The sequence below is a fragment of the Culex quinquefasciatus genome, chromosome 2, assembly GCF_015732765.1.
Source record: "Culex quinquefasciatus strain JHB chromosome 2, VPISU_Cqui_1.0_pri_paternal, whole genome shotgun sequence".
Classification (NCBI taxonomy): domain Eukaryota; kingdom Metazoa; phylum Arthropoda; class Insecta; order Diptera; family Culicidae; genus Culex; species Culex quinquefasciatus.
In genome coordinates, this window is record NC_051862.1 from 61916894 (window position 1) to 61932156 (window position 15263).

The window sequence follows — 15263 nt, forward strand, 5'->3', positions numbered from 1 at the left end:
TGTTCCAAAAATAAGTTCTAAGAAGTGTTTTTTTTTTAATCAAATATGATTCATCCCAGCGATGCTTTCCTTAAAATAAATATAATCAACTATACGCGATTTGGTGTTGAAATTTTGTGATAAAATGTGATTTTTTTTCCAAACTAGGTATGTTCAAACAGATTAAGAAATTGGGCCGTTGCAAATATTTTTGGAATTGTTTATACCCTCGGAGGATAGGAAGGGCTACATGAAAAAAGGCTAGGCACAAACATAAAATATATATTAAAAATGTATCAAAGTTTTTATTGAAAAGGTTTTTAAAATGCATAAAACAATAAAAACCTCTTTTAATGCGGTGGCGTAACGTTTTGTAATTTGCCGATTTCTCTGACTCAATGCAACATTTTTGCAATCTTTTTGAAGCAATGTCTACGTCTTGTGCAAATCTACAAACCGCTTTTTAAAGATTGTTTTAAAAAAAATCTGGTTTCAGAGAAATCGACGCAAAAAGAGGTTTCTCTGTTTTTCATAACATCTAAGTTTCTACGATATGTTTGCCTTCCTCACTGAGGTAAGGCTATAATCCTACTCTAAAAATGAACTTTGTATAAAAACATCGTAGACCCACCTTCATGTATACATATCGACTCAGAATCGAGAATTGAACAAATGTCTGTGTGTATGTGTGTGTGTGTATGTGTGTGTGTATGTGTGTGTGTATGTGTGTGTGTATGTGTGTGTGCATGTGTGTGTGTATGTATGTATGTGACCAACAAACTAGCTCATGTTTCTTGGCACTGACTGAACCGATTTGACCCGAACCTGTTGCATTCGACTTGGTTTAGGGTCCCATAGATCGAGTTTTATACAGATTGAAGTTTCGATAAATAGTTCAAAAGTTATGTATAAAAATGTGTTTTCATATATATCCGGATCTCACTTAAATGTATGTAAACTATGTCCGGGTCTATCATCCGACCCATCGTTGGTTAGGTTATCAAAAGACCTTTCCAACGAGCCTATAAAATTGAAGATCTGGCAACCCTGTCTCGAGATATGAACACTTAAGTGATATTGATGTACTTTTTAGAAGCCGGATCTCACTTAAATGTATGAAAACTATGTCCAGATCCACCATCCGACCCATCGTTGGTTAGGTTATCAAAAGACCTTTCCAACGAGGCCAAAACATTGAAGATCTGGCAACCCTGTCTCGAGATATAGCCACTTAAGTGATATTGATGTACTTTTTGGAAGCCGGATCTCCCTTAAATGTATGAAAACTATGTCCGGATCCACCATTCAACCCATCGTTGGTTAGGTTATCAAAAGACCTTTCCAACGAGTCCAAAACATTGATGATCTTGTAACCTTGTCTCGAGATATGGCCACTTACGTGATATTTATGTACTTTTTTATTCCGGATCTAAAAATTAGATGAAATTTGTGTACACTGTGGGGTGCCCAGAAAAAATGACCCCCTGCTCCACAAGTGGAAAACGGTATATTGGGTTAATTTAAGCATCAGTGTAAATTTTGAGTGAAATTGGATGAGATTAACCCATTGATACCCGAGCCTAAAGTTGGTGAAAAAAATGATTTTCATACAAAAATGACTTTTTTAAATCGCTAATAACTTTTCAGGATCGAGTTTTACAGCTTTGATATGTTCTACAAAAATGTAGAGCATTAAATTTCCAATAAGAATCTCACTTTTGAGAATATTTGGATGGAAGTAGCGCACCGTGCAGACCAAACCGTAAGAAACTTGGGTTTTCCATACATTTTTTCGATTTTTCCCATACAAACTTCACCTCCGAGTATCAATGGGTAAATGATGACCGATTTTGCTCATATTTGGCCCAGAGTCCTAAAATAGGTCAAGGAACAATATTCAGCTTGTGGAGTGAGGTTTTGAAAAAAAGTCCCATATTCTGGGCACCCTAGTGTACAGCCATTGTTGGTAATGAGTGAGGAAGGCTCCAACCACATAGGTGGATTAAGTTAGTTTTTGGGTAAAAATTAATTCAATTCAAAAATGAAGCACAATGTTTTGTTTCAAAATTTTAGATAACTTGAATTTTTCGATAATCAATTTACTACAGTATAAAAAAGAACAGCTTTCTTAGAAGCTTTGAAATGCCAATTTGGACTCTTAGTACACCTTTGTATTTCTTCTACGTGAGTTAAAAAAGGTTAAAACTGTCGATTCGGTCTAGTTGACAGTATTAAAGTTCTAGACAGATATTAAGCTGACCATACTCATGTGCAGGACATGTCACTGCAGTTAATTGGGTACTAAAGCCCTATGTCAATTTTTATGTACAACGGTAAAAAACACGATTAAAAACCATTTCTGATCACTTTTTTTTCATTTTAATGCAAAAAAATTTTTGACAAGACAACATTTTTTCGATGGATCAACTATGGTCCCCTTGGAACGAGCTGTCAAGTAGGAGCTTTTCTGTCAAGAAGGACCGCGAGGGTAATTTTTCAAAATTGATTTAAAAATCCATTTTAAACTCTTTGTGGTCGTACAAAGGGTCATTGTACTCAGAAAAATAAGCTTTATCGCTGTAAACAATAATATCAGCAATCAAAGCTTCATTTTAGGACCCAATTAAGCATTGCAGTTTTTATGTTTTTTTTTAAACTCTGTTATAATATAACTTTTAGGTGATAGTGAAAACAAATATCGATAGCGTAATTTTTTACCTGTTTGAAATTTAAACTCGAAATTTTATATTAGTTTTTTTTCAACTTTTTTTGCAATTCCGTTGTGAAACTTCGTCCGTTCCGAAACTGTTTTAAAGTTTAAAAGGAAGCAAATTTTTGGGATATTTGCACTCATGGCAAATCGTGATTTTTTCAGCACTCGTCAAAATGTAAACAATTAAAATTTGAAGCATAATGTTAATTCTAACCATTTCATCCGAAAAACAATCATTGGGCTTGGTAACAAACTCATGAACATTGTGATTACACAGAAAAAAAATAATTTTGGAAGGTTGTTTTGAATAATTTTACCCTAGAAAATGTGTTTAAAAATGTCAAATTAAATTAAAATTACACTTTTTTGAAACAAAATCTGCCACCAATTCACAGATGTAATATTACTAGTTATACAGTGTTTTTGATAAAATAGTTCTAAGATACAATTTTTTAAAGTAAGAATTCCGCACAAATGCCACCGTCAAACCATACTCTGCAGCATTATTGTGCTAATGTTTGTCCGGGAGTCCGCCTCTTCTCCAATTTATCTAATGAGCAATTCTCTACCAAAACCGGAAATGGATTTTATTTGTATTTTTTTATTTGGCTCAAACTTTGTGGGGGCCTTCCCTGTGACCAAATAAGCTATTTTGTGTCATTGGTTCACCCATACAAGTCTCCATACAATTTTGGCTGCTGTCCATACAAAAATGGTATGTAAATATTCAAACAGCTGTAACTTTTGAGTGAATTTTCTGATCAATTTTGTGTCTTCGGCAAAGTTGTAGGTATTGTTGAGGACTATTGAGAAAAAAATATGTACACGGAAAAAAAATTTGCAGATTTTTTTATCAACTTTTTTTTCACTAAAACTCAATTTCCCAAAATACGTATTTTTTTTATTTTCGAGATTTGATATGTTTTAGGGACTAAATCCGCAACTTTTGAGCTATAGAGAAACATGGTCAAAATCTGCCGCCAAGTTATGAATTTTGAAAAATAGTGATTTTTGGAAAAAATCCAAATTTATGCAAAAACAAATTTGAAATCAATTTTAATGCAAAATTGAATTTGCAATCGAAAACTACTTTACAATTTTTTTGATAAAGGGCTTCGTTTTCAAGATATAGCCACCGAAAGTTTGATTTTAGCAAAATATTTGCAGTTTTTTGATTTTTAAAAATAGTGACCATGAGCGACCATTTCTAAAAATATTTTTTTTTTTTAAAGTTCAGAAAATTTGCTATAAAATTGTCTAAGAGACATTGAAGATTGGACGTCGGGTTGCTGAGATACAGCCGCTTTAAGAAAAAGAAACACGAAAATTGAAGTTTTCTAAGTCTCACCAAAACAACCCACCATTTTCTAATGTCGATATCTCAGCAACTAATGGTCCGATTTTCAATGTTAATACATAAAACATTCGTGAAATTTTCCGATCTTTTCGAAAAAAATATTTTGAAAAAAATTAAATCAAGACTAACATTTTAAAAGGGCCAAACATTGAATATTACGCCCATTTAAAATGTTAGTCTTGATTTAATTTTTTTCAAAATATTTTTTTTCGAAAAGATCGAAAAATTTCACGAATGTTTCATGTATTAACATTGAAAATCAGACCATTAGTTGCTGAGATATCAACATTAGAAAATGGTGGGTTGTTTTGGTGAGACTTAGAAAACTTCAATTTTCGTGTTTCTTTTTCTTAAAGCGGCTGTATCTCAGCAACCCGACGTCCAATCTTCAATGTCTCTTAGACAATTTTATAGCAAATTTTCTGAACTTTTCAAAAAAAATATTTTTAGAAATGATCGCTCATGGTCACTATTTTTAAGAATCGAAAAACTGCAAATATTTTGCTAAAATCAAACTTTCGGTGGCTATATCTTGAAAACGAAGCCCTTTATCAAAAAAATTGTAGAGTAGTTTTCGATTGCAAATTCAATTTTGCATTAAAAAATAACTTCAAATTTGTTTTTGCATGAAATTTGGATTTTTTTCCAAAAATCACTATTTTTCAAAAATTCATAACTTGGCGGCAGATTTTGACCATGTTTCTCTATAGCTCAAAAGTTGCGGATTTTAGTCCCTAAAACATATCAAAAATCTCGAAAATCAAAAAATACGTATTTTGGGAAATTGAGTTTTAGTGAAAAAGTTGATAAAAATCTGCAATTTTTTCCGTGTACATATTTTTTCTCAATAGTCCTCAACAATACCTACAACTTTGCCGAAGACACCAAATTGATCAGAAAATTCACTCAAAAGTTACAGCTGTTTGAATATTTACATACCATTTTTGTATGGACAGCAGCCAAAATTGTATGGAGACTTGTATGGGTGAACCAATGACACAAAATAGCTTATTTGGTCATAGGGAAGGCCCCCACAAAGTTTGAGTCAAATCAAAAAATACAAAAAATAAAAATGGTCGAAATCGGCCGATTTCGTAGAGAGTTGCTCTAATCGGATGATGTATGTTGAATTTATCGGTATTCTAGGGCGGTCCGGAGCCGCTCGCCTCCTTCCAGAACTCCCCCACGCGGTCTGCGATTGAACTGGGAACGTGCCCAACTGATAGCTGTGAATCTAATAAGTACTTGGTCGTTGGTCCTCCGGAAGAAGCAACACAAAAAAAACCTCCAATCGAATGACGGGGGAAGGATTTTGGCCGCCGGAGACTGCATGAAAGAATGAATTAGATGAACGTAATCAGATTATCGTCCCACTTCCTCCCTTCCTCCCACGTGGCCACTCGGAGGAGATGAAGCATGACAATCGCTGGGCTATAGTTTTTGCTCCGTCGTTTTGGTGGGTTTCGATGACGGCCGGTTGACGTTTGATGACAGCCCGTGACACAGTGGAGAAATTTGTACCGAATCATGGTGGCTTCCGGAGAAATGAAGACGTTAAACTATTGCGCACTGTCATCGCATATTATCGTCGAACTGCCGCTGCGTCATCCATCAAATCGACAGTCCTAGCTCGATGAGCTCCTATGTACACAGAAAAAAAAGTGTAAATTTACCCGACACTGAAACCATGTTTTGAACGTAAACAGGCTTAATGTAAATTTGAAATTTCATTTAAAACGATGAATTGCATTTAAACACCCTTCTCGTAAAATGAGATTCGATGTAAAACATGAATCTAATGTAAATAGAACTTTTGTTCCTGGGAAATATTAAATTTTAAATTTTGAAATGCATGTAATTGTACTTCTGATGTAAAATTTTCTTAATGTAAATTTAAAAAGCATTTAATTTCAAGTACATATTTTTCTGTTTGCCAAATGACAGCTCACGCAGTCGACAAAAACAAATCGGTTGATAATTATTAAAGTTTGGAGCGCTGCGCAGTAAAGAGGGAGTGTTTTCGCATTAACTGCTCATTTTTGCGACGATTAAAAAAGGCAAGTGTATTGTTGTAGCAACAGTATATTATTGCTTTGGATTTTTGAGCATTTCTTAAGTGGGTTCAGAAGGTAAGATTTTCAAAAGGCTTTCTGCTTCTCGCTCGTTCTTAGAGTATGTTGTAAGTATCAACTGACATAAGCAGGATGCACTGTTTGTTTATTTTTAGTTTTTTGGCTACTTTTTGGCTGACGCACGGAGTGATTTGTTTACCTTTTTTCGACACCCTCCGCAAACGTCACACCATACAAAATTGCTGCAGGATCTTTTCCGGGAGAGATCCGGTAAAAGATCCGGCAGCAATTTGTATTGATTTGACGTTTGCTGAGGGTTCCGAAAAGTTAGGTTATGTTACTGCTTGCAAAAGGCAATAATTTAGTTTGGTCTAAATTCTCTCTAATCGAAATAAATAGGTGGAAATTCCAATCGCAGTTTCACAAACTTACATAATGCAACTTCCGGATGTTTTTGACAAAAGTTGTCAACCGGGTTGTGGCCGGGCGCTATGGGGAATGCGTCCCAGCACAGCTGTGGGGCTTGCTCATCCGACTTCTGGGACATAAAACCACAGCAGCATTTGACTGCGTTGACTGCGTTACCTCGGGAAACCCCAAATCCAGGAACGCCGTTTCACCCTCGATCTGCAGTTTGGACATGGCACGCGCGTTTCCCTCAACGGGTACGCCCTTAGCGTAGTTCGCCAGAAGTTGGTCACCTCAAACTGTTTATGTTCCTTCCCGACGCTGCGCAAACAGTGTCGTCAATCTGAATCTGAACAACTCGTCCGCTAGCTGAACAGCTGCCATAAGGCGCGGAGATGAGTTCCGAGCTGAAAATAGTAAGTTTTGGCTTAAACAAATTGTACATTATTTTCAGATTAACTAACCATCAGCTTTGCCGTATTGGACACCAGACAGTACGTGCCGTTTCGGGCGCAGCAAAAGGGTCAGGGTCGTATACGAGGCGAGTTACGCTTCACACGAGATTTTGGTGCGGGGGGCATGGTGACTTTGTAGTACGACGGGGCCCAGTAGTTGGTGTAGTTATTCTGCGTTCGAACAAGCGCCACAAGCAGGTCCGCTGAGACGGCTGGAGCCTTCCGTACGTATTTATGCGCCAGCAGATATGTCTCGACCACAATCTTGGCAAACTGGTGGATTCAAGTGTGAGCGATCTTGTTGCGGGAAGCTGGCCCTTTCCAGCAAGACTAGCGATGACTGAGGATAGTACTCAACTGTAAGTACAATGTTTAATAAATATTTTTTCAGGCCAAATTTTGTCCAGTCATAAGTTTACCAGATTGAAATTGCGAAACCAGCCAACGGATTCCGGGCAGAAATTTGCTCCATTGCGCTCGTTTAGTGGCAAACTGCTTATCGTTGTTGTTCTTGAACGACCTTGACCAGGATATTTTGACCATTCAAAACTGCGACCTTTTGGAACCGGGACCGGTGTTGATCTGGTCAACGACGCACTGCAGCTTGTACGCGGCGCGCAGCTTCGGAATGCGGCTGTTTCGGTGCTTGACGAAGCCACGCTTGTAGACCAGCCTGCGGATGAGCATGAGCAAGGGGTACACATAGGTGATGAAGGTGGCGTTGTTTATCTGACGCAGATGAAACAGCTGCAGCAACTTGCGGTCCTTTGGGGCGACCATATAGATAGCACGGATCACGAAAGTCACCTTCGGCTCGGCCGGAATGTTGATGTTTCGATCACCTTACGCTCCATGCGGGCATCTTCGTGGTGTACTTGGCCGCGCGCAGCAGGTCGCGACGGAGCAGATTGAGCTTGCGGCACCTTCGCAGGCGGTCACCTGAGCCGGTAGTTTGTTCTCGTTATTGTCCATGCTGGCGCCGGCTCCTTGACGGCCGAAACAGTCTTCGCTACAGCGGGTAATTAAAATATGATCAGCCACAAATTTCAACGTTCTATGTCGATAAAAACAAAGAGCTACCTGGTGCTGTGCAAGTTTCACGTCAAAAAGACCGAAAAAGGTTTTTCCGGAGGCCTACTGCGGCTCGGAACTCCACGCGGACCGTTTACAAAAAAAAACACGCTGATGGTGAAGAAATTTATTAAATAATTTGACAGCAAAACATTGGCAAAACAAAACCATCTCATAATCTACACACCGATCTAGATAAAACAACGTGGTGTACACATCTAGTGTGTACAATCTACTCATTGTGAGCGTTAGGTTTATGTTTCGTTTTAGCATAGACACCCACCATTTACACTCTAGAGAAAATCTAGTAATCATATTAGGTTTAATCCGTATTTTTCTTGCTTTTTTTTTAAATTAATGTTAAAATGTATTGATCTTTTTATTTTAATCGTGCAATATTTGTTTTGATCCGCTATTTTCGGCTGCAGTTTTTTTTTTCCTTTGGGCGGTAAGGCTAAAACCGCGGTTGGTCCATATCACATCGTCTGCAGTTTTCAGACTCGGAGTGTGAGAGGAGCGGAAAGGTGGGCACTAGTTCATTCATCATTTGTGGTAAAACGGTGTAAGGTTTGGGTTAAGCAAGCCTCTGCGAGCTTGCAAGGACGTCTTATTCGCGACTCCACCGAGACAGGACCCAGGGAGACGACTCCTGCACCTGGACTGAGCTAACTCCACTTAAGCTTTAGCTTAGTCCGGTGCCAACATTTACTTCCCGTCAGACGGAAGGCGTGATCAGACAAATCTCGTCTCGAAAAATGCCACCGGGACCGTCTGGGATCGAACCCAGGCCGACGGTGAGAGGCAATCACGCTTACCCTTACACCACGGTTCCCAAAATAAAGGTAAGTGAAATTTAATTTGATGCGAGAGTATATGGGATTTAATTATTTATTTATTTATTTTTTTGATAGATTGAAGGTCGTTGTCGTCGGTTCAGTACTGTCTGTTTAAGAAGTTTTGGCCACCGTTGTCTGTCGAAGCGGCTTACACGGCATGATCGTTTCCTAAATAGGAAGTGGCGTTACATCGTGCTGCCATCTGGGTTTTGAAGTACAAAAGTGGAAAAGTGCCGAGTCATCTTCTAAAAAAGACGGCGTCCTATCTCGCCCAGCAAAATGGTCAACCGATGACGTTTAAAATAATGCCGTAAGTAGAAACAGAGTTAAATGTTTTTTTTTATAAACATATTTGATTTCAGTTAATTCGTCGATAAACGAAACACTTACATAAAAAGTGAATTTTAACGGGCAAAAAGACATTTCATCCTTTCGCTAACCCCGTTGAATTTAGATTTTGATGTATTTATCATAAGCATTAACTTGTATTGTTTTAAGCACTTTGAATTGTATGTTTTGTTTAGTATTGAGTTTAAATAGATTCAATACAAAACCGTAAGCATGCATTTCAAAGAAGGTTTTGTACCAATACAAATCGCTATGCTATTGAAAATTACATCTGATTCTAGATTCAACGGGGAAAAAATTACACCTTTTGTAAATTTACGTTAGTTTCATCGGAAATTTACATGTTTTCAAAGCATAATTTGTTCGGATTATTTACATTGGATGGCATTTAAATTTACAATGAATTTGATGTAAATTCGCATCATTAATGACGTGCACTTTTGGTACATCATAAATGATGTAAATTTACCGGATTTTTTTTTTCTGTGTAGAGAGTGTTTTTAGGAAGCTAATGAAGCGAAAACCGGGACTTGAAGAGTACTTGGGTAAGATTAGCTCGGAGCAGCAAAAAGGGTTATAGAGTCGCCATTTCATTAAGTCTGTCCAAGGACAATGGCTTTGTCAGATAAGATACAAAAACAAAAAAGCCAATTCGGTAGGAGAGCAACTTCATCAATTTCCACAGAACAATCAAACCTTGAATCAAACTATTGCGACAGCATGTCGTCGGTTTTATTGAGCACTGTGGTTCTCAAACTTCACCTTTCAGATTTTGAAACTGAAAAGCATATTTTTATTTCAAATACAATTTGAGTGAAAATGTGATTGTTATATTTGATGTAGTACAAATAAAAAAAAGTCACTCTGGCTATCAATGTCACACCAGTTAACACATTTTAAAGCATGATTTGAGCAATTCAATGATTATTTCAGATATTAAATATTGCTTGGGACTTCTCAGAAAAAATAGTTACACTCTTAAAAAATCTACCCATTTTTAATACGACATTTCACACAAAAATTTACTTCAGCAATATCTTGATTTATGAAGGATCATGCATCTTTAGAACTATGGTAAAAGCTAGTCAAAATTCATTTGGCAGAGTTGCCAATTTTTCAGGATTTTTTAGGAATAGGCTTAAAGCTGTTGGAAATATTTTTTGAAGTTTCCCACGACTCTGACCAAAGTCGAGGAGGGGCAAAAAAATATGAATATTTAAATTACAAGAAATTGTATAGATATTTGAATACAGAAAAGGGTTTGAAAATTGGTTTTACACCAGCCAGTTATTTACAATCAATAGTTTTTAATATTTTTAATCGAGTCCGAACATGCTCATATGATTTTTAATGCAGAAAAATGCTTTTCAAATTGTTTTCAGCAGATAAGACTTACAAATCCATTAAAATTTTGAAGTTTTTTTTTAAAATGCCCGAGAAGACGATTTTATTGGATGAACCAATGATGCACATACACGGAAAAAAGTCAATTCTCGAAATCGTGAATTGTGTTCATGAATTTAAGAACCACGAAGGAATAAATTCACGTTTATAGTGCAAATGCACCATACTCATGAATAAACTCATGAACACAATTCACGATTACGGGGATTGATTTTTTTATTATTCAGTCGTATCAGTAAAAACGTCGATCTGAAAATAATTTAAAACAAATGAAAATTGCGCAACCTTCAAAACAACCAAAACCTATTCTGATTAGGAAAGACTGGGACAAGAAATCTAATCTGGATGGCGCCAGTTGTCTTTATTTCCATTCGAAAAAACAGTGTTTTAAGTTTCATCGATTCAACCAATCAAGCTGTTAATGAGACCTAAATCTGGTTCCTTAAAATTTGAGACTTCTTATCATTAGATTGATCTTACTGGGCATCTAGTGTCTCTGTGAATACTATGTATCTTATGCAATAAAGTTAACTGAAGAAAATTAAGATACTCTTTCAACGCTAGATTATTTTCTTATATTTTGAAAAGAATATATGAGCAATTCTCTACGAAATCGGTCTTTTTTCTTCAATTTTAATTTTTGTATTTTTTAATCCGACTGAAACTTTTTTAGTGCCTTCGGTATGCCCAAAGAAGCCATTTTGCATCATTAGTTTGTCCATATAATTTTCCATACAAATTTGGCAGCTGTCCATACAAAAATGATGTATGAAAATTCAAAAATCTGTATCTTTTGAAGGAATTTTTTGATCGATTTGGTGTCTTCGGCAAAGTTGTAGGTATGGATATGGACTACACTAGAAAAAAATAATACACGGTAAAAAAAATTGCTTGATTTTTATATTTAACTTTTTATCACTAAAACTTGATTTACAAAAAAACACTATTTTTAATTTTTTATTTTTTGATATGCAACTTTTCAGAAATTTCCAGGTTGTGCAAAAATCTTTGACCGAGTTATGAATTTTTAATCAATACTGATTTTTAAAATCGAAATTTTGGTCGTAAAAATTTTTCAACTTCATTTTCGTGTACCGTTTTCAGTTATAGCCATATTTAAGTGACTTTTTGAAAATAGTCGCAGTTTTTTTTTTTAGTGCACATGTTTGTCAAGTTTTGAAAAAATATTTTTGAAAAGCTGAGAAAATTCTCTATATTTTGCTTCTTCGGACTTTGTTGATACGAACTTTAGTTGCTGAGATATTGCAATGCAAAGGTTTAAAAACAGGAAAATTGATGTTTTCTAAGTCTCACCCAAACAACCCACCATTTTCTATCGTCAATATCTCAGCAACTAATGGTCCGATTTTTAATGTTAATATATGAAACATTTGTGAAATTTTCCGATCTTTTCGAAAAATATATTTTCAAAATTTTCAAATCAAGACTAACATTTTAAAAGGGCGTAATATTGAATGTTTGGCCTTTTTTAAATGTTAGTCTTGATTTGAAAATTTTGAAAATATTTTTTTCGAAAAGATCGGAAAATTTTACAAATGTTTCATATTTTAACATTGAAAATCGGACCATTAGTTGCTGAGATATTGACGATAGAAAATGGTGGGTTGTTTGGGTGAGACTTAGAAAACATCAATTTTCCTGTTTTTAGACCTTTGCATTGCAATATCTCAGCAACTAATGGTCGTATCAACAAAGTCCGAAGAAGCAAAATATAGAGAATTTTCTCAGCTTTTCAAAAATATTTTTTTCAAAACTGGGCAAACATGTGCACTAATTTAAAAAAAATGAAAAAATGTGACTATTTTCAAAAAAGTCACTTAAATATAGCTATAACTTGAAAACGGTGCACATTTTCAAAATTTCACTGAAGTACTTTTTGATTGCAAATTTGATTTTACATCGAAAAATGAAGTTGAAAAATTTTTACGACCAAAATTTCGATTTTTTAAAAAAATCAGTATTGATTAAAAAATTTATAACTCGGTCAAAGATTTTTTGCACAACCTGGAAATTTCTGAAAAGTTGGCATTTTATGTCCTCTAAAACATATCAAAAAATAAAAAAAAATAAAAATAGTGTTTTTTTGTAAATCAAGTTTTAGTGATAAAAAGTTAAATAAAAAAATCATCAAATTTTTTTTACCGTGTATTATTTTTTTCCAGTGTAGTCCATATCCATACCTACAACTTTGCCGAAGACACCAAATCGATCAAAAAATTCCTTCAAAAGATACAGATTTTTGAATTTTCATACATCATTTTTGTATGGACAGCTGCCAAATTTGTATGGAAAATTATATGGACAAACTAATGATGCAAAATGGCTTCTTTGGGCATACCGAAGGCACCAAAAAAGTTTCAGTCGGATTAAAAAATACAAAAAAAATCGAATGACCGAAATCCTAGAGAACTGCTCCTTTGTTTTATGTCGGTGGTTTTATTGTGAACTGACTCAAAATATCTGTTTTAAATCTTTTTTTTTTAATTTGAAGTAACGAAGTTGAATGTACCTTTCCTAAAGATGATTTAATCGTCTTTCAACAATCCTGCCACCTTTTGCTTGCAGTGTTTTTAAAATAAAACTCTTACATAACCCCAGCGCCGGCCCACGAATCCAAAACGTGACGCGGCACGTGATAAAATTTATCAATTCTCAGACGCCTCACACCTCTCCAAATTGCTGCCAACCATGAACTTGGGCGTTTCGCAAAACAAAAATGCCCGCCCGAAAAGTGCTCCAATTCTCGAGCACAGCCCCAAATTTACGGAACTGCAACGTTCCGTTTTGACTTGCGAGGTCCAAACAGAAAACATCCGTTCCAGTGTATATAACAGCGCCGCTACGTAACAGCCGTGGCGCAGTATTACGACGACCTTTACGGCACGATGAACCTTCGGTGGTTCCTGGCGTTGACGCTGGGCTGTATAGTCTGCCTGGAGTGGTGGACGCTGTGTGAAGCTGCGGGGAAGAAAGGACGATCTTCAGGTGGGCTTGCGGAACCACGTGGTCGCAGACCGACAGGTCGAGGTCGAAAGTTGAAGCTACATGATAGAACCGAGGAGGAACAACACGGGAGACGAAACTACAGACAGATTCCGAGCTCGGGAAGAAACAAGAATCAGTCTTCTCGAAGGAAGAAGTGCGCGTGTCCTCCGTGTGAAAAGTGTCCAGTTTGTCCGATCTGCAAGGAGTTCCAATCGGTAGACACCGACTGCAAACGGAGAAGTAGGGTAACGACCGAGAAATCGCCAATCGCTGCAATTACTTTACAGCAAACGACTGAGGCAACTAGCACGACTCAATCTACGACAACCACAACAACGACTCCTTCAACGACAACGACAAGAACTACACGACGAACCACGACGAAATCTCCACTCGGGATTCTCCTCCAGACCTTTGGCGGATTAGGTAATGGATTCGGCTCCTCCTCAAGGAACCAAGAGAGGCCAACCGGAGGTGGTTTCCTTGGAGGAATCTCCTTTCCTAATCCGTTCAAAAACATTATCAAAATCTTCAGTCGAATAAGCGATCTCAAGCGGAAGATTCAAAAGGGAGTTCCGAACCCGTTCGGAATGAAAACTACAAAAGCAGCAACGAAGTGTTCGAAGAAGAGCAGCAACGGGAAGTCGGACTCAAAGCCGAAAACTGACGCGATAGTTGTAGCTATCAACGAAGGAGGTGCCGGAGCTCCCAAATCGGATGGAAAGCAAGTTGCTTGCAGTAAAGTGATCGAACTGAAGCATCCCGGAAAGATTTACATCTGCATGGAGTGAGGAAGTTTTTTTCGAAGATAAATTTTAAACAGGAAAATCTGATTTGAAATCTGATTTTCCGCTTTTTCAATCCCATTGATTTTAGCGCAAAATTCATAGTTTTATTTAAGCAAGAAAGGAAAAAACACTGTAAAACGATAAGACTGTCTATGCCAAAATGATAATATTCTAATGAAATAAAGAAACTATCCTTTCGAACATTCAAATTATTATTAAAACCATCGTTTAAAAAACGAAAATGTAAAGGGAATGCCGCGTCAAAAATGAAGAAACTAATCAAATTGATGTCTAATCTAATCTAATCTAACACAAATGCAGCCAGTCCGATGAAAGCATGCTGGAAAGTCTTGTGATTAGATTACGCCCATGAACTTTTCTTGTCAATATTAATAATTGCAGTACATCCGAGAACACCCGAAAATGTTTTGGAAAACTTAAAGCGGCCAGTCATACTACGTTGTGTTTACCGCAGAGAGGATTCTGGGAACGGATCACATTTCACGGAATCTACAGGGGAAGAAGGATGCGTGGACATACCGTACCAAACACTCCGGTAAAGAAACTAATCAAATTGATGTACCGTAAAACGGGGTGACTTTGATAGATTTTTCCGCAAAATGAAGAGTACAAATTAAATACGAATAGTATGGAATCATACTGACCGTGGTAGAGAAGTGTTCAAAGTACATCAAGAAGAAGTTTTCATAAATTTTTGAATAGCTTAAAAAATTAGTTAACTATAATTTAAAAAATGTTGATGAATAGCGTAATTTTATTCTTCTCGATTTTCTCAATGAACATGATTTTAAATCGGTGCATTTTC

General features: G+C 36.5%; 1 protein-coding gene across 1 annotated transcript in view; it reads right to left on the reverse strand.

Annotated features, from left to right (window-relative positions):
* The window catches only part of LOC6046991, a 33676-nt gene extending 26913 nt beyond the window's left edge, over positions 1-6763 (reverse strand). Inside the window, exons 1-2 of the mRNA XM_038250364.1 lie at positions 6707-6763; positions 6554-6659 (exon numbers count right to left, since the gene is read on the reverse strand). Coding sequence (XP_038106292.1) covers positions 6554-6659; positions 6707-6763 — 163 coding nt within the window. The remainder of the gene's footprint in view (positions 1-6553; positions 6660-6706) is intronic.
* Positions 6764-15263: the final 8500 nt, after the last annotated feature.